Below are 24017 nucleotides of genomic sequence, written 5' to 3'. Positions count from 1 at the left end.
TCATTTTAGTTAAATAATGCTGTTTGAGCTTTCTGTTGATGAGAATTAAGACGGTTAAAAAAGAAGGCATTAAAAACATGAATAAATTGAGATGTTGCAAACAGGACAGACAGAGAAATCAATCCCCTCTAACAGCTTAGTTGCCTCTGTGTGACAAGGCATTGCATCCTGCTGCTTTTATACAACGGTCTGGATGGAGGCCTTTCCTCATGGTGTAATTATGCAACAGAGGAAATGGACCTCACAAAAGGAGTGGCAATATGCAACATGCCTTCTGGCTAAAAGACCTAATTATGTCTGTGGGTAAAAAAGCGACCTCATGGGGACTAATCTGGCCACCGAGCAATGCATCAGATGACACGAGTCATTTGGTTTATCACTCCTTATCAGCCAAACTTTCATGTTTTATCACCATAAACAACAATGTTATCATTGTAAATGATGAGATTTTAACGACCAGATGAGATTCAAATTCCAATGAAAGTCAAATTATAAAGAAATTATAACTATAATTAGGCCACACATCATTTATTGACAGATATAAGTCAATCATATTATTCGATATTGACTCTGGATGCTTGAAAAAACCTGTATTTAAACATGTAAAATCAGTGATGTAATGCTGTAGCAGAGATTAAATATAGAGATAAGAAGCATGTTGGCACAAATGTGGTGTTTACATAGCCAGGCAAAGTTCACACGGATACTTCTTGCGTGTCCGACTGCGCTGACTGGTGCAACCCTCACCTGATTCTGCACAAAGTTTTCTGCCCTATCACCACTGAAGGCAATTCTGCTAAATTAACCAATTATATGCCTCATTTTTTCCATCCTAAGCTACAATAAAGGATGTACACCAAAACATTACAGACATACATTATGACCTGATACACAACACTGATTATCTCTTCATCATGGCACCTGTTAGTTGGTGGGATATATTAGGCAGCAAGTGAACATTTTGTCCTCAAAGTTGATGTATTAGAAGCAGAAAAATGGGTGCTACAAAGCAAAAATGCTTCAGGAATGGTTTGAGGAGCACAACAACGAGTTTGAGGTGTTGACTTGGCCTCCAAATTCCCCAGATCTCAATCCAATCGAGCATCTGTGGGATGTGCTGGACAAACAAGTCGATCCATGGAGGCCCCACCTCACAACTTAAATGAGTTAAAGGATCTGCTGCTAACATCTTGGTGCCAGATATTACAGCACACCTTGTCAACCATAAAGCTGTAAATCAATAGTGGAGTCCATGCCTCGACGGGTCAGGGCTGTTTTGGCAGCAAAAAGAGGACCAAGACAATATTAGGAAGATGTTGTCTTAAAAATGTCTCATAAAATGTTATGCCTAATCGGTGTATGTGCTTATGGTACATGTCATTTTAAAACCATAAGCATTCATATGAAGTTTGCCTGCTGCCTCCTTTGCATCTGTTTAGCCACAAGAACATTCGTGAGGTCATGCATTGATGTTGTGCAATAAGGGCTGAGGGTTCCCATTCCTCCCAAATGCTACATGCTTCAGCATTTAGGAATCAAATTCTCTCATTGTTTGATTTACAGCTTTATGGTCGACATGTTGTTGTTCCTAAACATGTGGTGCGTGGTGTGTGTTGTGCTGGTATGAGTGGATCAGACACAGCAACGCTGATGGAGTTTTTAAACACCTCACTGTCACTGCTGGACTAAGAATAGTCCACCAACCAAAAATATCCAGCCAACAGCGCCCTGTGGGCAGCATCCTGTGACCACTCATGAAGGTCTAGAAGATGACCAAGTCAAACAGCATCAATAGATGAGCGATCGTCTCTGACTTTACATCTACAAGGTGGACCAACTAGGTAGGAGTGTCTAATAGAGTGGACACGGTATTTAAAAACTCCAGCAGCGCTGCTGTGTCTGATCCACTCATACCAGCACAACACACACTAACACACCACCACCATGTCAGTGTCACTGCAATGCTGAAAATGACCCACCACCCGAATAATACCTGCTCTGTGGTGGTCCTGTTGGGGTCCTGACCATTGAAGAATCATATAGAGAAATAGATGGACTACAGTCAGTAATTGTAGAACTACAAAGTGCTCCTATATGGTAAGTGGAGCTGATTAAATTGACAGTGAGTGCAGAAACAAGGAGGTGGTTTAATGTTATGGCTGATCGGTGTATGTATTTAAGGCATTTTGTTAAACCTGTGTTAAGGTGCTTGCTTTCACGGCCTTAAAAGGGCAACATGCCCCCAACTGCTCCTTTCAGTGTTTTGGAAAGTGCTCTCTGCACGGCCATTTTTCTAAAAGCCATGCCAAGATCAATAATGTAGCGGTAAATCTTTTCTTTGTTGACAATGCATAATGCCACCAAGGATACAGCTGGTCATAATGTCATGTCATGCTCCTGTAGTGCTTCATAGCAAACAAAGCCTCCTAAACTCGGTTACAGACAATAGAACTTGGCTACAGATCAAAAGGAAGAAAGAGTGTTGCATAGGGAGGGGTCACTTAGCTTATTACAGAGTGTGGAAGTTATGTGTGAGAGTGCTGTGCTTTAATCAATGGTCTCTGTTTTCCCTAAGGTCAATGGAATACTCTCCAAATACATCGTCAGTAAAAATCGATTGACCAGACGTTGATTTGTCATCTGTTTGAGTTTGTCAATAAGGACAGTAGGTACGTTATGGACATACAAGATTTGTTTACATTGCATGTCACTGGGGTCATGTATCATCACATAATTCAAAGTGCATTAGTAACCATGGATACTCTTTTCTGTTTGTTTACTTGCCCCACAAATAGTTTTATATATTAAGATTATACAGTAGAGAAGGATGAGGTTAGTCATCACAGATGCCTTTAATTAAAACCTAATGCCTCAGTATACTACTGAATTTGTGCAATAGACACTAGTATTTTACAAGCCCAGTGTTCCTTACATTTACTTTAACTTTTATTTCATTGCAGACAGGATGAACCTGAGATATTTCATGTTTTGTCTAGTCAACTTCATTTCATTTATTAATAAACATCCATACCGAGGATACCAAGTGATTTAGTGTTTCAGCTTTCAGGTCAGGTCAGGACTGCAGGCAGGCCAGTCTAGTACCCGTACCCTCTTGTGTGCAGAATGTGGTTTTGCATTGTCTTGTTGAAAAATACATGGACGTCCCTGGAAAAGATGACGTCTTGAAGGCAGCATATGTTGCTCTGTACTTTTCTGCATTAATGCTGCCATCACAGAAGTGTAAATGACCTTTACCAAGGGCACTGACACAGCCCCATACCATGACAGACCCTGACTTTTGGACTTGTTGCTGATAACAGTCTGGATGGTCCTTTTTGTCTGTGGTCCGGAGCACACGATGTCCATTTTTTCCAGAAAAGACATGGAATGCTGATTCATCTGACCACAATACACGTTTCCACTGTGTGATGGTCCATCCTAGATGCCTCAGAGTGCAGAGAAGTCGACGCCGCTTCTGGACATGGTTAACATAAGGCTTCTTTTTTGCACAGTAAAGTTTAAGTGGCATTTGTGCATGTAACTCTGTATTGTAGTGCTTGACAAAGGTTTGCCAAAGTAATCCCTCGTCCATGTGGTTATATCAGCTATTGTTGAGTGGCGGTTCTTGATGCAGTGCCGTCTGAGAGATCGAAAATCACGGGCGTTCAGCTTTTAATCACTGAAATTCCTCCTGATTCCTTGAATGGTTTAATGATATTATGCACTGTAGAGGAAGAAATATACAAATCCCTTCCAATCTTTCTTTGAGATACATTGTTTTTAAACATTTCAATCATTTTCTCACGCATTTGTGGACAAACTGTTGTTGCATGTCATAGCTTACTGATAGTGATAAACGGTAGTTTACATGGTAGTTGCTAAATCTTCCCTAGAAGTAAAGTTACAAAAGTAACTATACACCAGGTTAACTCATATTCAACGCATAAGTGGTTAATGAATGAGTATAAAATTATGCTAGCCTTTACAATCTCTGACCTTTTAAATGGGACGGCATTGTGGCTCTGTGGGTAACGCTGTTGCCTCACAGCAAGAAGGTCCTGGGTTCGATTTCCAGGTGATCAGCCATAACATTAAAACCACCTCCTTGTTTCTACACTCACTGTCCATTTTATCAGCTCCACTTACCATAAAGAAGCACTTTGTAGTTCTACAATTACTGACTGTAGTCCATCTGTTTCTTTACATATCTTTGTTTGCCTGTTTTCACTCTGTTCTTCAATGGTCAGGACCCCCACAGAGCAGGTATTATTTAGGTAATGGATCATTCTCAGCACTGCAGTGACACTGACATGGTGGTGGTGTGTTAGTGTGTGTTGTGCTGGTATGAGTGGATCAGACACAGCAGCACTGCTGGAGTTTTTAAATACCGTGTCCACTCACTGTCCACTAATACCCAGTTGGTCCACCTTGTAGATGTAAAGTCAGAGACGATCGCTCATCTATTGCTGCTGTTTGACTTGGTCATCTTCTAGACCTTCATGAGTGGTCACAGGACGCTGCCCACGGGGCGCTGTTGGCTGGATATTTTTGGTTGGTGAACTATTCTCAGTCCAGCAGTGATAGTGAGGTGTTTAAAAACTCCAGCAGTGCTGCTGTGTCTTATCCACTCATACCACCACCATGTCAGTGTCACTGCAGAGTTGAAAGTGATCCACCACCCAAATAATACCTGCACTGTAGTGGTCCTGGGAGAGTCCTGACCATTGAAGAACAGCATGAAAGGGGGCTAACACCAACAGAGGAAATACATTTTTGAAAGAATTGTGCAGATATTGTATGTACTGCCAATTATCTTCTTCTAACCACAGTTCACATGAGGACTAAAGGCACTTGACATCTAAATACCTTTCATTTGATTGTAAATGTATCTTGTTTTACAGTCTATCTTTTACAGTACGGTATCACAATAAAAATAAATAGTACTACAACAACCTCTAAAAGCCCTGCTTTTATGACTAGTGGAAAAGATCATCACACACTTTCCTGTAATTAACCTTTGCTCTGGATTGTCTCACATAATAATTTATAACAAGTTTCATTTTGTGCCAAGTTAATTATTTACCATCAGTCTTTATTGTCTTCTTTTTTTATTAATGACATTATTGGATGCATTTAGAGAACACGAGTATATAGACTGAATATTGTATCTGAGTATATAACAAACATAACAAGGTCAAAAATATTCAGACACATCGTCATGCACAAGTAGCATTTTCTACATAATAAATAAGCAAGCATTTATTTATATGAAAATAAATTATACAACCCCAAATCAGAAAAGGTTGGGACAGTATGGAAAATGCAAATAAAATAAGAATGCAGTGTTTCTTACATTTACTCTGACTTCATTTCATTAGTTAATAAACATCCATTCCTGCATTTCAGGCCTGCAACACATTCCAAAAAAACTTGGGATGGGGGCTAGTAATGAGGTGAAAAAACTAAATAATGACGTGATGTCAACAAGTGATTGTAGTCATGGTTGAAATGTTTAAAAACAATGTACCTCAAAGAAAGATTGAAAGGGATTTGCATATTTTCTCTCTACAGTGCATAGCATCATTAAACGATTAAAGGAATCAGGAGGAATTTCAGTGCGTAAAGGCCAAGGGCGCAAGCTTAAGCTAAACGGCCGTGATCTTTGATCTCTCAGACGGCACTCAACAATAGCTGATATAACCACATGGGTGAGGGATTACGTTGGCAAACCTTTGTCAAGCACTACAATACAGAGTTACATGCACATATGCCACTTATTTACTGTGCAAAAAAGAAGCCTTATGTTAACCATGTCCAGAAGCGGCATCGACTTCTCTGGGCTCAAAGGCAACTAGGATGGACCATCACACAGTGGAAACGTGTATTGTGGTCAGATGAATCAGTATTTCAGGTCTCTTTTGGAAAAACTAAATGCCGTGTGCTCCAGACCAAATACGAAAAAGACCATCCAGACTGTTATCAGCAACAAGTCCAAAAGCCAGGGTCTGTCATGGTATGGAGCTGTGTCAGTGCCCTTGGCAAAGGTCATTTACACTTCTGTGATGGCAGCATTAATGCAGAAAAGTACATTGAGAGCTAAGAGCAACATATTCTGCCTTCAAGACGTCATCTTTTCCAGGGACGTCCATGCATTTTTTAACAAGACAATGCAAAACCACATGCTGCACACATTACAAAGGCATGGCTGCGGAAGAAGAGGGTACGGGTACTGGACTGGTCTGCCTGCAGTCTTGACCTGTCCCCAATAGAGAATTTGCGGAGAATTTTGAAATTCTGAATTATTGTCCCAACTTTTTTTTTGGAATGTGATGCAGGTCTGAAATGCAGGAATGGATGTTTATTAATAAATGAAGTTGAGCAGATAAAACATGAAATATCTCAGGTTCATCCTGTCTGCAATCAGATAAAAGTCAAAGTAAATGTAAGAAACTTTGTGTTTTTTTGATTTGGGGTTGTAAATTATATGGGGGTGTTAGTGAAATGCTTTTATTTAGCAGTTTTCATCTTACATTACATGTAATGTTTTGCATTTAACAAATGATCATGATACTGAGTAAAAAAGTAGAATTTTGTTGATATACATGAACATCATTTTTTAGTATTTGTCACTACTGAAAAGCAATTAAGCACATTTGTGAATTTGACCATGTCTGTTTCTATTTCTAAACATGATCCATGGAAGCACATGCTCACATAATGTGAATTTGATCTATTCATTCTATTCAGAAGCTTGTTTAAATGATTACATTTGCAGCCAACTAGTATAAATATTACCAAATACTAAAAAAGTCTGAAGTTCATGTGTATTTTTTTAAAGATTCAACTCCTCTCAAATTGTTATGCTGATTATATATACTTTGTGACTGGATTAAATGAGACAAGTGCAAAATATAAGCATTTTCACTAGTGGGCTCAGACTTTTGGCACCCACTAAGTATACATAAAACTTCAATATCAATATTTTCATCTACATATTCAAGCAGTAACTGAATAAATCTTTTTTTTTTTTTTAATTAAACATGGTGTAAAACATATTGGTACACTATATTATTTAATAAATACACCAATCAGGCATAACATTATGACCACCTTCCTAATTTTGTGTTGGTCCCCCTTTTACTGCCAAAACAGCCCTGCAACTGTGATGCCCTGTGTATTCTGACACCTTTCTATCAGAACCAGCATTAACTTGGATCGGACCACACGGGCCAGCCTTCGCTCCCCAGGTGCATCAATGAGCCTTGGTCCTGCATCCAATTTCTGCCCATCAATCATTCTCTCACTAATGCTGGTCCCTGTGCTCCTGATCGGGGAGGACGAGGCTGCTTGCACAGCAATCGAACATCTTATCGCCTACACTTGACGAATGCAGCGCAGTGCAGTACAGCGCTGTGTACGGAGAGCCACACCCTCTACCGCACTCCTTTCCCCATCTCCGTGCAGGCGCCACCAACCAGCCAGCAGAGGTCGTAATCGCACTAGTCCGAGAGAGAGTCCCCATCCGGCTTAATCCCACCAATATCTGAACAACAGGCCAATCGTTGTTCATGTGGCCGCTCAGCCTCAGCCGGCAGGCAGAACCGGGATTCGATACGATGTATTCGAGATCTCAGCTCTGGTGAAGAGCGTGTATTTTTACCGCTGCGCCACCTGAGCGCCGTTATTTAATTTTTGATCTTAAAACCAGAAAAAGAATAACGCCTCGTTTTCTTGTTTTTCAACTTTGGGATGACGAATGACCGAAGGTACACAGACCCGTGATGAAGAGATAATCAGTGTTATTCACTTCACCATGTTATGCCTGATCGGTGTAAATGCGAAAACCAAAAAAATAACTGCATTCAGCTTATAGTGCAGAAAGTATCTCCATTCTAGTAGAGTAAACAAACTCTCAGGTTCAAGTCAGATGATTTTGATGGAAGATTTACAGTATATACATCATAATTACTAGCACATTTACATTCCAAGAACCAAGTGTTGAAAGCGTTCCTGTACATACATAAATAGTCGGTTTCTGATTCTCGAAACCACTAATTACATAATAGATCTACAGAGATTTCCAAGCAAGAAGAGCAATATTGTTATTGTTTACAAAGTCAGGCTATCGGTACAGAAAGAGTTATTTAAGGAGGGGAATGAAAATAAATGCTGAGAAACACAAATCTTTGAGATCGCAGTTACGTGTGTGTCTCAGTCGTCAGCCTCGACGTTGTTTTGATTGAACAGAACATGCCAGCGCTCGATCTTCTTGTCTTTGTTCTTCAGGCACTCATACCAGTGCTTCAGGCAATCCCCTTTAGCTGTGATCCCAAGCTGGCAGCCTCCTAAGTGTTAAAGAATATAACATACACTGATCAGCCATAACATTTCTACACTCATTGTCCATTTTATCAGCTCCACTTACCATACAGAAGAACTTTGTAGTTCTACAATTACTTACTGTCGACCCCCACAGGACCACTACAGAGCAGGTATTATTTAGGTGGTGGATCATTCTCAGCACTGCAATGACAATGACATGGTGGTGGTGTATGAGTGGATCTGACACAGCATTGCTGCTGGAGTTTTTAAACACCATGTCCACTCCTACCTAGTTGGTCCACCGTCCACCAGCATCGCTCATTTGTTGCTGCTGTTTGAGTTGGTCATCTTCTAGACCTTCATCAGTGGTCACAAGACGCTGCCCATGGAGCGCTGTTGGCTGGATGTTTTTGGTTGGTGGACTATTCTCAGTCCAGCAGTGTCAGTGAGGTGTTTTTAAAACTCCATCAGCGCTGCTGTGTCTGATCCACTCATACCAGCACAACACACACTAACACACCACCATGTCAGTGTCACTGCAGTGCTGAGAATGATCCACCACCTAAATAATACCTGCTCTGTAGTGGTCCTGACCATTGAAGAACAGGGTGAAAACAGGCTAAAAAAGTATGTAAAGTAACAGATGGACTACAGTTATTAATTGTAAAACTACAAAGTGCTCCTATATGGTAAGTGGAGCTGATAAAATGGACAGTGAGTGTAGAAACAAGGAGGTGGTTTTAATGTTATGGTGCCACTAGGAGCCTTGGTCGAATCCGAGGAGGGTATAAACAGCATCAAAGACCCCACTCCCTTTTTATAGTCCGGTGTTTCCCACCTAACAGACTAGTGGGTAATTTTGTCTGCTGCAGGCACTGCCAATTGTGCCTGCTAGGGGAAGCAGACCTGTAGCAGCTGAGATTCGAACACAAAATAAATATTTTTGTGGATTCTGTAGAGAAACTTTAAGCATCACTCTGGATATAACATTGGTATTTTAACATAATATACAAAACAGTGAAATTACATTTATAACAATGTAAAGTGTGATTACAGTCAAGCCGGAAAGTCTGCACACCCCTTTCACCTTCTCTACGTTCTATAACGTTACAGACTCAATTGTGAGGTGAAAACAGAGTTTACTGACAAAAATGGTTTATTTAGGGGTTACATATCTGTACACACCCTTAGCCTAATACTTGCTTGATGCACCTTCGGCAGCAATTACAGCTTCAAGGCGTCTTGGTAAAGAAGCTACGAGCTTGGCACACTTGTTTCTGGATATTTTTGCCCATTCCTCTTGGCATATCCTTGCTAGCTCCAACAGGTTGGATGGGGAGCGTCGGTACACAACCATTTTCAGCTCCTTCCACAGATGCCTGATTGGCTTTCTCCGAAGCCACTCCTTTGTTCTCTTGGCTGTGTGCTTCGGGTCGTTGTCATGTTGGAAGGTAAACCTTCGCCCCAGTCTGAGGTCCAGAGCGCTCTGGAGCAGGTTTTCTTCAAGGATCTCGGTGTACTATCAGGACTAGTCGCCCCGGTCCTGCTGCTGAAAAACATCCCCACATCATGATGCTGCCACCGCCATGCTTCACTGTAGGGATGGCATTAGCCAGGTGATGAGCGGTGCCTGGTTTCCTCCAGACGTGACGCTTGGTATTCAGGCCAAATAGTTTAATTTTGGTTTCATCAGACCAGAGAATCTTGTATCTCATGATTTGAGAGTCCTCTAGGTGCCTTTTGGCAAACATTTATTAAGGAGTGGCTTCCGTCTGGCCACTCTACCATAAAGGTGTGATTTGTGGACTGCTGTCTAAGTGGTTGATCTTCTGATTCTCCCATCTCCACAAGGATACGCTGGAGCTCTGTCAGAGTGACCCACGGGTTCCTGCTCACCTCCCTGGCCAAGCCCCGTCTTCCCCGATCACTCAGTTTGGCCGGGTGGCCAGATCTAGGAAGATTTTTGGTAGTTCCAAACTTCTTCCATTTACGAATGATGGTGGCCACTGTGCTCTTTGGGATCTGTAAAGCTGCAGCAATTTTTCTGTACCCTTCTTCAGATCTATGCCTTGACACAATCCTGTTTCTGAGGTCTGCAGATAATTCCTTTGACCCCATGGCTTGGAGTTTGCTCTGATATGCACTGTCAACTGTAGGACCTTATATAGGCAGGTGTTGGCAATCCCCAATCATGTCCAATCAATTGAATTTACCACAGGTGGACTCCAGTTAAATTGTAGAAACATCTCAAGCAGTATCAGTGAAAACAAAATGCATCTCAGCTCACTTTTGGGTTGTCATTGGGGGCTATTTTGTGCAGACAAAAAATGAACTCAATCTATTATAGAATGAGTCTGCAATGTAATAAAACGTGGAGAAGGCGACAGGGGTGTGCAGACTTTCCGGCTTGACTGTATACTTGATAGAATGTCACTGTACCTATAAAATCATTGGCTTTTCCCATATCGTAGTCCCAGACTGTGATATCCAGCACCTTCTTTGCAAGCTCGCTGTGCTTGATCTCATAGCTGAACTCCTACAATAACAAAATAATACTCCGTTATCTGATCTGGATTGTGTCGGATGCAGAATTCATTTCATGTGATGTCCCTGTAATAATGCAGCGCCTTTGTTTTAATGTGCCATGTCAGGATGGCAAGTCAATGCCTATAATTAATAAGATAGATAGGTATTACCAAAAGGAGATAATGAGAGCGCACCTCATTAAATTCTGGGTTGAGGGTCTTTTTCTTGATCTGCGTTTTATTCTTGGCTTTTTTCCCCATGTCAGGTTTCAGGCAACTACAAAACAGCATGAACACAATTAGGATGACAATGTGTGCTTCACTTATGCGTGACTTTGAAACTTAATTAGCTTTATAATGGATCCACAATGAATGGCTTACAATAAATGTCAGTTAGAACGGACTTTTCGCATAATACCAGCAAGCAGTGATCAGGTTGTTGACCGGGGTGCACAAGGTTTCTGCATAGCACACTATTAACTTAATTAACTCATGATGGCTTATATAAATAAAAATAGCAAATAAAAGCTTCAGCACTTACATTTTCACATAAGGGTCGGAGTAGCCGTTTGAGTCCATGGGAGCTAGATGGGCACAGCGAACAATACCCACGATGAGTCGACCCAGTTGGCTGCTGTAGGTGAGCGCCACCAGAATACGGCCTCTTTCCTCTGAATCCTCGCCTTCGTTTACCTACAGATGCAACCAAGCCAGCCAATCACAACGCATCTTGCTGGATAATTACACCGATCAGCCATAACATTAAAACTACACTCACTGTCCACTCACAACCACCTTGTAGTTTTACAATTACTGACTGTAATCCATCTATTTCTCTACATACCTTTTTAGCCTGCTTTCACCCTGTTCTTCAATGGTCAGGACCCCCCCACAGGACCACTACAGAGCAGGTATTATTTAGGTGGTGGATCATTCTCAGCCCTGTAATGGCACTGACATGGTGGTGGTGTGTTAGTGTGTGTTGTGCTGGTATGAGTGGATCAGACCACTCACTGTCCCCTCTATTAGACACGCCTACCTAGTTGGTCCACCTTGTACATGTAAAGTCAGAGACGATCGCTCATCCATTGCTGCTTTTTGAGTTGATCATCTTCTAGACCTTCATCAGTGGTCACAGGACGCTGCCCATGGGGCGCTGTTGGCTGGATACTTTCGGTTGGTGGACTATTCTCAGTCCAGCAGTGACAGTGAGGTGTTTAAAAACTCATCCACTCATACCAGCACAACACACACTAACACACCACCACCACGTCAGTGTTACTGCAGTGCTGAGAATGATCCACCACCTAAATAATACCTGCTCTGTAGTGGTCCTGGGAGAGTCCTGACCATTAAAGAACAGCATGAAAGGGTGCTAACAAAGCATGCAGAGAAACAGATGGACTACAGTCAGTAATTGTAGAACTACAAAGTGCTTCTAAATGGTAAGTGGAGCTGATAAAATCGGTGGTTTTAATGTTATGGCTGATCGGTGAATATAGTACAATATAGTACAAACCTTATGATGACAATCTTATTTTATATATAACCTCTTGACTTATAAACATGGTACACTGAGCGCAACATGGGCTGATTTTGTTATCTTTATATATGATTGAGTTACCTCTTCTTCGTACAAGGCCATACCACGTGCTGCACCTCCAGCAGCTGTTCTTTTCACCTACAGGTAGGAAGACAAGCTGTGAAAATTAAGATCAAACATCACGAGAATATCTGAAATCAAAAACCCTCAGGGATTCAGCTTACCGGCACGACTCTCTCCAAACATACACTGAAGTTCTTCTTCTGGTTTACCTTCAGCTTCTTCAGGACCACCCGGGTTTCCCCGATGAACTCGTTATGTCCAAACTTGTCTTCATCACTCACGGAGAGTCTGACAGAGAAGGATGCGAATTCTGACCCTTTGCACTCTCAGAAATGTCAAGCCTTTAATTAAATGGTGAACCCTCTGCACAGTACAGATCCAACGAGTATGCCCGAGTATCTCACCATGAACTATAGATCATTTGTAATCAGATTGATTGTTAAACACGGTTGACCATTTTCAGAATGAAAAACGACTTGCTAATAGGGATTCCGATATTAGGTATAACACACTGAGCAATGAAAAAACACTAATAGGAAAAAAAGTGTCTGGGAACTGATTACCACAGATCGCAAGAAGGATGACCTCTCTGGCCACCTCAAGCTCAGCTCTAATCAGTTTGCAGACAGTCTATTTAAAAAACACCTATCAGGCATAACATGAGCACTCACAGGAGAAGTGAATAACACTGGTTATCTCTTCATCACGGCACCTCTTAGTGGGTGGGATATATTAGGCAGCAAGTGAGGTTGACAAGGATCAAATTGTGATGGCTAGACGACTGCTATAACTGCAGCTCTTGTGGGGTCAGTATCTATCAAAAGTGGTCCAAGGAAGGAACAGTGGTAAACCGGCAACAGGGTCATGGGCGGCCAGGGCTCATTGATCCACATGGGGAGTGAAGGCTGGCCCGTGTGGTCTGATCCAACAGACGAGCTGCTGTAGCTCAACTTGCTGAAGAAGTTAATGCTGGTTCTGATAGAAAGGTGTCAGAATACACAGTGCATCACAGTTTGGTGCGTATGGGGCTGCATAGCTGCAGACCAGTCAGGGTGCCCATGCTGACCCCTGTCCACCGCCAAAAGTGCCAACAATGGGCACGTGAGCATCAGAACTGGACCACGGAGCAATGGAAGAAGGCGACCTGGTCTGATGAATCACGTTTTCTTTTACATCACATGGACGGCCGGGTGCGTGTGCGTCGCTTACCTGGGGAACACATGGCACCAGGATGCACTATGGGAAGAAGGCAAGCCGGCGGAGGCAGTGTGATGCTTTGGGCAATGTTCGGTAACGGTATTCCCTGATGGCTGTGGCCTCTTTCAGCAGGATAAAGCACCCTGCCACAAAGCAAAAATGCTTCAGGAATGGTTTGAGGAGCACAACAATGAGTTTGAGGTGTTGACTTGGCCTCCAAATTCCCCAGATCTCAATCCAATTGAGCATCTGTGGGATGTGCTGGACGAACAAGTCCGATCCATGGAGGCCCCACCTCACAACTTACAGGAGTTAAAGGATATGCTGCTAACATCTTGGTGCCAGATACAACAGCACACCTTGAGGGGTCTAGTGGAGTCCATGCCTTGATGGGTCAGGCCTGTTGTGGCAGCAAAAGGGGGACCCACACAATATTAGGAAGGTGATCATGATGTTATGCCTGATCGGTATAGTGAGGTCCATAAGGACATGGTTTGATTAATTTGTTGTGCATAAACTCCTACATGGGCACAAAGCCCTGAGCTCAATCCAAATGAACAGTTTTGAGATTAATTAGAATAGTGATTGTGAGCCAGGTCATCTTATTCAGCAATGATAACACACCTAACAAATCTTGTGGAAAGCCTTCCCAGAAGAGTGGAGGCTGCAAATAGTAGGGTAGAGGGGGGAACTTCATACCAATGCCTTTAGTTTTAGTATGGGATATCAGGGGTTCACATACTTTTTGTTACATAAAGTACAACTTCTTGACACAGTGGCCTATTTGGGCTATTAAAAAAACATATAATTTATAAGTCCTTGAAATTTTTCTATGTTCTACATAAAGGCTCTCTTATTTAGTCTCTTATTACAAACCCAATTCCAACAAAGTTGGGACAGAAGGTAAAATAAAAATTACAACAGTAAGCAGAGCTTCGTAATTATTATGTATTATACACCGATCAGCCATAACATTAAAACCACCTCCTTGTTTCTACACTCACTGTCCATTTTATCAGCTCCACTTAAGATAGAGAAGCACTTTGTAGTTCTACAATATCTGACTGTAGTCCATCTGTTACTCTGCATTCTTTTTAGCCCCCTTTTATGCTGTTCTTCAATGGTCAGGACTCTCCCAGGACCACTAAAGAGAAGGTGTTATTTGGGTGGGTGGTTCTCAGCACTGCAGTGATACTGACATGGTGGTGGTGTGTTAGTGTGTGTTGTGCTGGTATGAGTGGACCAGACACAGCAGTGCTGATTGAGTTTTTAAACACCTCACTGTCACTGCTTGACTGAGAATAGTCCACCAACCAAAAATATCCACCCAACAGCGCCCCGTGGGCAGCGTCCTGTGACCACTAATGAAGATGACCAACTTAAACAGCAGCAGTAGATGAGCGATCGTCTCTGACATTACATTTACAAGGTGGACCAACTAGGTAGGAGTGTCTAATAGAGTGGACAGTGAGTGGACACGCTATTTAAAAACTCCAGCACAACACACACTAACGCACCACCACCATGTCAGTGTCACTGCAGTGCTGAGAATCATCCACCATCTAAATAATACCTACTCTGTGGTGGTCCTGTGGGGGTCCTGACCATTGAAGAACAGGGTGAAAGCAGGCTAAAAAAAAGTATGTAGAGAAGCAGATGGACTACAGTCCGTAATTGTAGAACTACAAAGTGCTTCTATATGGTAAGTGAAGCTGATAACATGGACAGTGAGTGTAGAAACAAGGAGGTCGTTTAAGTGTTATGGCTGATCAGTGTATTATGTAGTAATTACTTTATAAAAACAGCACAATGAATACAGGACCTTTCTGATTGTTACGACACAAAGTTTAAAAGCTAGTTCATGTCATGGTATGGGGGTATGTTAACCCCAATAGAATGGTGAGGGGTACATGCACAATTCGGAACAATATATGCCACCATCTAGGCAAAGTCTTTTTTTTTTTAGGGATGTTGTTTCAGTTGACAATTTTTTTTTCTTTCAGCTGCTCCCGTATTTAGGGGTCACCACAGTAGATCATTCTGGTCTGTATACCTGATTTGTTACAGTTTTTATTGAGAATGCCATTCCTGATGCAATCCATCTTATTTTACCCAGGCTTGGGACCAGCACTGATAGCTCACTGATAAATGCACCTCCCAATAGCGAGGCTGTTCAACCATCCCCCTTCAGACGTTCAATAATGTCTGTGTGGACGCCAGCACTACTGAGATTCGATCTCCGTTTCTCAGCGGTAGTGGGCTAGCGTGATTTACTGTTTCATCAAGACAATACCAAGCCACGTTCTGCACATGTTACAACAGAGTGGCTTTGTACTAAGAAAGTGTAGATTGGTGCAAAAGGACCATCCAAACTGTTATCAGTAAAAGGTGCAAAAGCCAACATCTGTCATGGTATGGGGGTGCATATGTGTGATGGCACCATTGATCGAGAGGTGTGTGTTGGGATTTTAGAGAGACATGCTGCCATCAAGCCAATGTCTTCTCCCAGAAAGGCCATGATTATTTTAACAAGTCAATGCCGAGCCTTGGGGCGCCACTGTGGCTCGGTGGGTAGCACTGTCGCCCTACAGCAAGAAGGTCCTGGATTCGATCCCCAGGTGGGATGGTCCGGGTCCTTTCTGTGCGGAGTTTGCATGTTCTCCCCGTGTCTGTGTGGGTTTCCTCCGGGAGCTCCGGTTTCCTCCCACAGTCCGAAAACATGCAGTCAGGTTAATTGGAGACACTGAACTGCCCTATAGGTGAATGGGTGCGTGTATGTGTGTCTGCCCTGCGATGGACTGGCGCCCCATCCAGGGTGTTACTGTGTGCCTTGTGCCCATTGAAAAGCTGGGATAGGCTCCAGGACCCCCAGCGACCCTAATTGGATAAACGGTTAAGAAACATCCAAATTTTTTGGAAGTGGGTTTGTATTCTAACATTGGCATCTTTCAGACTGCCTTTTTAAACCTGTTCCACGGTGCATACATGTTCATTATCACTTAAAGAAAAAGAGCAATGACCAAAATACTGCTTTAATAACATGCTATTTTTTCATCCAACAATTAACCATGGGATTTCATTTCGTTTTAGAAGAAAGCCCTAAATATAAGGCAATTATTATTTTACCTGAGGGTTTTTCTCTGCATGTCCTCATTAGAGATGCCGTGGTAGACCAGTGTCTCATTCCAAGCTGGATTCAAGGTGTTGCGCAGGGTCTTTGTCCGAAGCTTGTTAGACTGGCATAAAGACAAAAACAACCTCTTAATGTTTATTTTTGGACAGAAAATTAGGATTTTAGTGTAATTTAATCCTTCGGCCTTCTTTAAATGCAGTCATGAATGTATCCTAAATAACTGTTGGAGAGAATTAGACTTTTAAAATAAAGAACTTTGTTTTTACCTTTTAATCAGCTCTCAGTGGAACAGTGCCATGTCCATACAATAAAAACAGGGCCATGTCAATTCTTCTAGAGGTCTTATTGTCTCTGACCCCATTTTTGCAGGTTAAAAACCATTCCCAGGGCAATTTCAAGGGAAAGATTTAAATTATACACCGATCAGACATAACATTATGACCACCTCCTTGTTTCTACACTCACTGTCCATTTTATCAGCTCCACTTACCCTATAGAAGCACTTTGTAGGTCTAAAATTACTGACTGTAGTCCATCTGTTTCTCTACATACTTTTATAACCTGCTTTCACCCTGTTCTTCAAGTGTCAGGACCCCCACAGGACCACTACAGAGTAGGTATTATTTGGGTGGTGGATGATTCTCAGCACTGCAGTGACACTGACACGGTGGTGGTGTGTTAGTGTGTGTTGTGCTGGTATGAGTGGATAAGACACAGCAGCGCTGATGGAGTTTTTAAACACCTCACCGTCACTGCTGGACTGAGAATAGTCCACCAACCATTGATGAAGATCTAGAAGACGACCAACTCAAACAGCAGCAACAGATGAGCGATCGTCTCTGACTTTACATCTACGAGGTGGGCCAACTAGGTAGGAGTGTTTAATAGAGTGGACAGTGAGTGGACACGGTATTTAAAAACTCCAGCAGCGCTGCTGTGTCTGATTCACTCATACCAGCACAACACACACTAACACACCACCACCATGTCAGTGTCACTGCAGTGCTGAGAATGATCCACCACCTAAATAATTCCTGCTCTGTAGTGGTCCTGTGGGGGTCCTGACCATTGAAGAACAGGGTGAAAGCAGACTAAAAATTATGCAGAGAAATAGATGGACTACAGTCAGTAATTGCAGAACTACAAAGTGCTTCTATATGGTAAGTGGAGCTGATAAAATGGACAGTGAGAGTAGAAACAAGGAGGTAGTTTTATGCCTGATAGGTGTATCTCCCTATAGAACCTACTGCTTAAGTTAAAACCCATTCCATCAGTTACCTTGCTGGCACCTGGCAGCAAATTCAGTTTGACGTAAGGATCCGCCAGGCCGTTGGAGTCCATTGGCTTGAGGCCCTGAATAAAAGATAAAGTAAAAAAAAGACATTATTTTTTACAATTTCTTTATGGGAAACAAATCCATTTGGTTACAAATTCTGTCTATTTGACAGGAAATCATTGATATGCAGAACTGTTATAACGTGTACGATTTTCTTCACACTATACAGACAAACACATGTGGCCACTCCATCGAATTATTAAGTTCAGGTGTTTCTCCAACACCCAATACTAACCATAAATTATAAAAAATACATTTAAAATACAACCCCAAAGTTGGGACAGTATGGAAAATGCAAATAAAATAAAAATGCAGTGTTCCTTACATTTACTTTTATTTGATTGCTGACAGTTTGAACTCAAGATATTTCATGTTTTGTCTGCTCAACTTCATTTCATTTGTTAATATACCTCCATTCCTGCATTTCAGGCCTGCATCACATTCCAAAAAAACGTTAAGATGAGGGCAATTTAGAGCTATTAATGAGGTAAAAAAAACTAAATAATGATGTGATTCCAAACAGGTGATGTCAACAGGTTATTATTATGGTTTGGTACAAAAGCAGCATCCAGGAAAGGCTGAGTCTTTGATGAGCAAAGATGATCAGAGGATCTCCAGTTTGTCAACAAATGTGTGAGAAAATGATTGAAACGTTTAAAAACAATGTACTTCAAAGAAAGATTGAAAGGGATTCGCATATTTCTCCCTCTACAGTGCATAATATCATTAAACAATTCAAGAAACCGGGAGGAATTTCAGTGCGTAAAGGCCAAAGGCGCAAGCTTCAGCTTAACGTCTGTGATATCTTTCCCTCAGACGGCACTGCATCAAGAAACGCCACTCAACAATAGCTGATATAAACACATGGGTGAGGGATTACTTTGGCAAACCTTTGTCAAGCACTACAATACAGAGTTACATGCACAAATGCCACTTAAAACTTTACTGTGCAAAAGAGAAGCCTTATGTTAACCATGTCCAGAAGCGGTATCGACATCTCCGGGCTCGGAGGCATCTAGGATGGACCATCACACAGTGGAAACGTGCATTGTGGTCAGATGAATCAGCATTCCATGTGCTCCAGACCAAAGATGAAAAGAACCATCCAGACAACCAGGGCTAAAACATCTTTAAAGTGTAAAGAAAATGAATGGCAACATTACAAAGTGGTAAATGCTTTACTGGCCCAACTTTCTTTGGAATGTGTTGCAGGCCTGAAATGCAGGAATGGATGTTTATTAATAAATGAAATAAAGTTGAGCAGACAAAACATGAAATATCTCAGGTTCATCCTGTCTGGATGAATGTGATTTGGGGTTGTACATTTTGGTTGACCTCAACCGTACTGAACACCTTTGGGATGATCTGAAATGTCAATTAAGACCAAGACCTTTTCTGTCCACCATCAGTGCCTAACCTAACAAATGTTCTTTTGACTAAATAGGCACCAATTTCAATGGCACACTTTAAAATCTTGTGGAGAGTTTTCCCAAAAGAGTGGAGGCTGATAAAACTACATAAGCTGCGTGTGTATATATTATATTGTCAAGGAAACACTTAATCATAATAGTATGACACCAAGTTGATTAAACTTCAGGAATCAATTTGTCCAGTGAGAAAGCATAAGCGAGTGTAAATCATTTTCACCTGCTTTGAAAGTGAAAATGACAATAAGTGCACTGGAAGGCAAAACAGAAGGGTTTTGCAAGTGATGGCTACCGACAGTTACTCTCTCCTAATACTTCTAGACTAATTTTCCCTAGTTTTGGGTCTCCTTGTCACTACTGGTAGCGTACTAGAATTGGCAGGTCTGCCACTGATTCCCTGTTCCCTTCACGGATGAGAGCAGATTCACCCTGACCACATGTGACAGGGTCTGTCAAAGAGTCTGGAGACACCGTGGTAAATGTTTTGCTGCCTGCAACATTATCCAGCATGACTGGTTTGCCCGTGAAAGCCAGCGGTACCCTGCCTGCTGTCAGAGCGAATCTGTGACCTTACGCTGGAGCAGTGGGCCCTGGGTTCCCTCTGGTGAAGCACTATGCCCGGCCTCATGTGGCCACAGTATGTCGGCTGTTCCTGGATAATTAAAGCATTGACGCTATTGACTGGCCCAGTCATGTTCCCCAGACCTGAATCCGACTGCACACCTCTGGGTCGTTATGTATCTGTGCATCCGCTGCTGCCAAGTAGCACAGCTCACTGATGCCCTGATCCAGCTCTGGGAGGACATCCCCCAGGACACCATCCAGTGTCTCATCAGGAGCATGCCCAGACATTGTTTAGAGTGCATGTAGGCAAGAGGGGGGGTCAAACACACTACTTGTTCCTCAGCCTTTGTCCCGTTTTTCGATTACGGGGTCGGCATTTCCGGTTTCCCGTTAGGGGTTGCCGGCGGGATTTGGCACAATTTTTACGCCGGATGCCCTTCCTGACACAACCCTCCCTATTTATCCAGGCTTGGGACCGGCACTACAATGCACTGGTTTTGTGCATCTAGCGGCTAGGTATCCATAGGACAATTCAGTGTTTCCAATTAGCCTGGTGGCATGTTTTTGGACTGTGGGAGGAAACCGGAGCACCCGGAGGAAACCCACGCGGACACGGGGAGAACATGCAAACTCCTCACAGAAAGGACCCGGACCGCCCCACCTGGGGATCGAACCCAGGATCTTGTTGCTGTGAGGCGACAGTGCTACCCACTAAGCCACCGTGCCGTCGGGGTCAAACACACTACATACTCACATAATGAACTGCCAAGATGACATTTACACAAATTGGATCAGCCTGTGATTAAGTGTCTTACTTTAATTTTTGGTGTGATGTTGAATCCAGGCTTTAATGGGGTGATGAGTTTGGTTTCCACTGACCGTTGTTATGTGTTTGATTGCTGTTAATTTGTTCTTAACAAATGACACCATTAGTAAAGATATATATACTAATTAGCCATAACATTAAAACCACCTCCCTGGACCACTACAAAGCAGGTATTATTTAGGTGGTGGATCATTCTCAGCACTGCACTGACACTGACATGGTGGTGGTGTGTTAGTGTGAGTTGTGCTTGTATGAGTGGATCAGACACAGCAGCGCTGCTGGAGTTTTTAAACACCGTGTCCACTCACTGTCCACTCTATTAGACACTCCTACCTAGTTGGTCCACCTTGTAGATGTAAAGTCAAAGACGACCGCACATCTATTGCTGCTGTTTGAGTTGGTCATCTTCTAGACCTTCATCAGTGGTCGCAGGACGCTGCCCACAGGGCGCTGTTGGCTGGATATATTTTTGGTTGGTGGACTATTCTCAGTCCAGCAGTGACAGTGAGGTGTTTAAAAACTCCATCAGCGCCACTCATACCAGCACAACACACACTAACACACCACCACCATGTCAGTGTCACTGCCGTGCTGAGAATGACCCACCACCCCAATAATACCTACTCTGTGGGAGCCCTGACCATTGAAGAACAGCATGAAAGGGGGATAACAAAGAATGCAGAGAAACAGATGGACTACAGTCAGTAATTGTAGAACTTCAAAGTGCTCCTATATGGTAAGTGGAGCTGATAAAATGGACAGTGAGTGTAGAAACAAGGAGGTGGTTTTAATGTTATGGCCGACCGGTATATAAAATAGAATGCCTTTATTTGTACAACAGAATTCTTTCTTTGCATATCCTAGCTTGTTTGGAAGCTGGGGTCAGAGTGCAGGGTCAGCCATTGTACGGCGCCCATGGAGCAGACAGGCTTAAGGACGTTGCTCAAGGGCCCAACTGTGGCTGCATAGCAGAGCTGGGATTCAAACTCTCAACCTTTCAGTTCCAGACAGTGGAAATGTGTGCTGTGTTCAGATGAGTACACGGTTTAGCTTATTTTCAGGAAAAACAGACATTTTTGGAAATGAGATTTATATCCGCTTGGCTTTATCACTTCAGCTTCAGCTAAAAATAGCTTCCACAAATGCATCCTTGCACTGCACAATACCCTACGGCACGATACATTATTTAATACCACATGGTTATGTCCATTGCCAAGTGATCCGTACTGTACCTAAGTATCTGTGCTAAATTTGGTTACCCTTCTTGACCATGGACCAAGGATACCAAAACGGGCAGTATGGGTGGTGTAAGAAACAGCACAGACTGTCGACTGTTCAAACACAATCTCCATCAGAGTGAGACAAAATCAGCCACATATATAACCTGCCAACTGTAATAGACTTTATCAAAGCGAGTGATGAGAAAAAAATACAAACCTAAACACATAATATAAAAAAAACAAAAATCACTACAGAGCAGGTATTATTTGGCTGGTGGATCAATCTCAGCACTGCAGTGGCACTGACATGGTGGTGGTGTGGTAGTGTGTGTTGTGCTGGTTTGAGTGGGTAAGACACAGCAGCGCTGATGGAGTTTTTTAACACCTCACTGTCACTGCTGGACTGAGAATAGTCCACCAATCAAAAATATCCAGCCAACAGCGCCCAGTGGGCAGCGTCCTGTGACCACTGACGAAGGTCTAGAACAAGGGTCGGCAACCCGCGGCTCCGGAGCCGCATGCAGCTCATTCATCTGTGAATTACTGTGGCTTCGCGTGGCTTGGGAAAGTATTTAATTGAAGTGTATTTTATTTGTGTTAGTTCTTTTTTTTTAATTGTAGTTCTAAATTGGAAGATTATTGTGATCTTAAATATTAAAATAAAATTATATTTTATAATTTTTCGTCGCTCAAAATAACAGTCACACTCTCGGAAGCCGGTATACCCGCCAAAACGCCGTGCATTTATTGAGACTTTCAACCCCAGGCAGGCCAAGTATGGAGAAATGTAAGAAAAGAAAAATATCTGAAGAAAATAGAACATTTAATGATGCCTGGGCAGATTCATTTATTTGCATTTAAAGATGAAAGTGACTTCGTACAGCCCCGATTTGCAGACGCTGTGCGCAGAGGTTCAGGAGCAGAAGTCCCATTAACCAGGTAAAATAAATATTTATGCAGATATTTTGCAAATATTTATTTTTCATTGTTTAGTGGAATAGTGTTTTTTTTCCAATTTATTTTTTAAATTCAGGTCAAGGCTCCGCTACACGCTCCGAAAGCCCAAAGGCGATATAAGGATGATGGCTCACGGCATTTTTTGTTTGCTACATGGATAATTAAAGTTCAGCTTTTTAATTCATTTGAAAGAGACCTTCAACTCGGCGTGTTTTTTTATTATAATTTTTTTAAGAGTTCAAAATGTGTTCATTACATAAATAAAATTTTATTTTCTCTGTAGCACTTCATGGATTTCATAAGCAACACACTACAGTTGTTTATACAAAGCGTAAAGGTAAAAAAACAATATATACAGTGTTATCTTCATTTTAGATGTCAAAAAGTATTTGCGGCTCTCAGTGTTTTCTTTTCCGTGGAAACCGGGTCCAAATGGCTCTTTGGGTGTTAAAGGTTGCCGACCCCTGGTCTAGAAGATGACCAACTCAAACAGCAGCAATAGATGAGCAATCGTCTCTGACTTTACATCTACAAGGTGGACCAACTAGGTAGGAGTGTCTAACAGAGTGGACATGGTATTTAAGAACTCCAGCAGCGCTGCTGTGTCTGATCCACTCATACCAGCACAACACACACTAACACACAACCACCATGTCATTGTCAGTGCAGTGCTGAGAATGATCCACCACCTAAATAATACCTGCTCTGTAGTGGTCCTGTGGGGGTCCTGACCATTGAAGAACAGCATGAATGGGGGCTAACAAAGCATGCAGAGAAACAGAACTACAAAGTGCTTCTATATGGTAAGTGGAGCTGATAAAATGGACAATGTGTGTAGAAACAAGGAAGTGGTTTTAATGTTATATGTAAGAATGTTAAGAATGTTCAAACTGACAACTGACTG

At 42.3% G+C, this 24017-nt stretch overlaps 1 protein-coding gene across 1 annotated transcript in view; it reads right to left on the bottom strand.

Annotated features, from left to right (window-relative positions):
* Positions 1-8013: 8013 nt before the first annotated feature.
* Positions 8014-24017, bottom strand: part of rph3aa (rabphilin 3A homolog (mouse), a) — an 80050-nt gene continuing 64046 nt past the window's right edge. Inside the window, exons 10-17 of the mRNA XM_063014801.1 lie at positions 18062-18136; positions 16777-16886; positions 12615-12741; positions 12472-12528; positions 11389-11540; positions 11043-11124; positions 10762-10858; positions 8014-8345 (exon numbers count right to left, since the gene is read on the bottom strand). Of these exons, the coding sequence (XP_062870871.1) occupies positions 8212-8345; positions 10762-10858; positions 11043-11124; positions 11389-11540; positions 12472-12528; positions 12615-12741; positions 16777-16886; positions 18062-18136 (834 nt within the window). The 3' untranslated portion in view covers positions 8014-8211. The remainder of the gene's footprint in view (positions 8346-10761; positions 10859-11042; positions 11125-11388; positions 11541-12471; positions 12529-12614; positions 12742-16776; positions 16887-18061; positions 18137-24017) is intronic.

This window comes from Trichomycterus rosablanca, chromosome 18, assembly GCF_030014385.1.
Source record: "Trichomycterus rosablanca isolate fTriRos1 chromosome 18, fTriRos1.hap1, whole genome shotgun sequence".
In the NCBI taxonomy this organism is placed as follows: domain Eukaryota; kingdom Metazoa; phylum Chordata; class Actinopteri; order Siluriformes; family Trichomycteridae; genus Trichomycterus; species Trichomycterus rosablanca.
The sequence above is the reverse complement of the archived record's forward strand: the minus strand, read 5'-3'. Positions and strand labels throughout refer to the sequence as shown.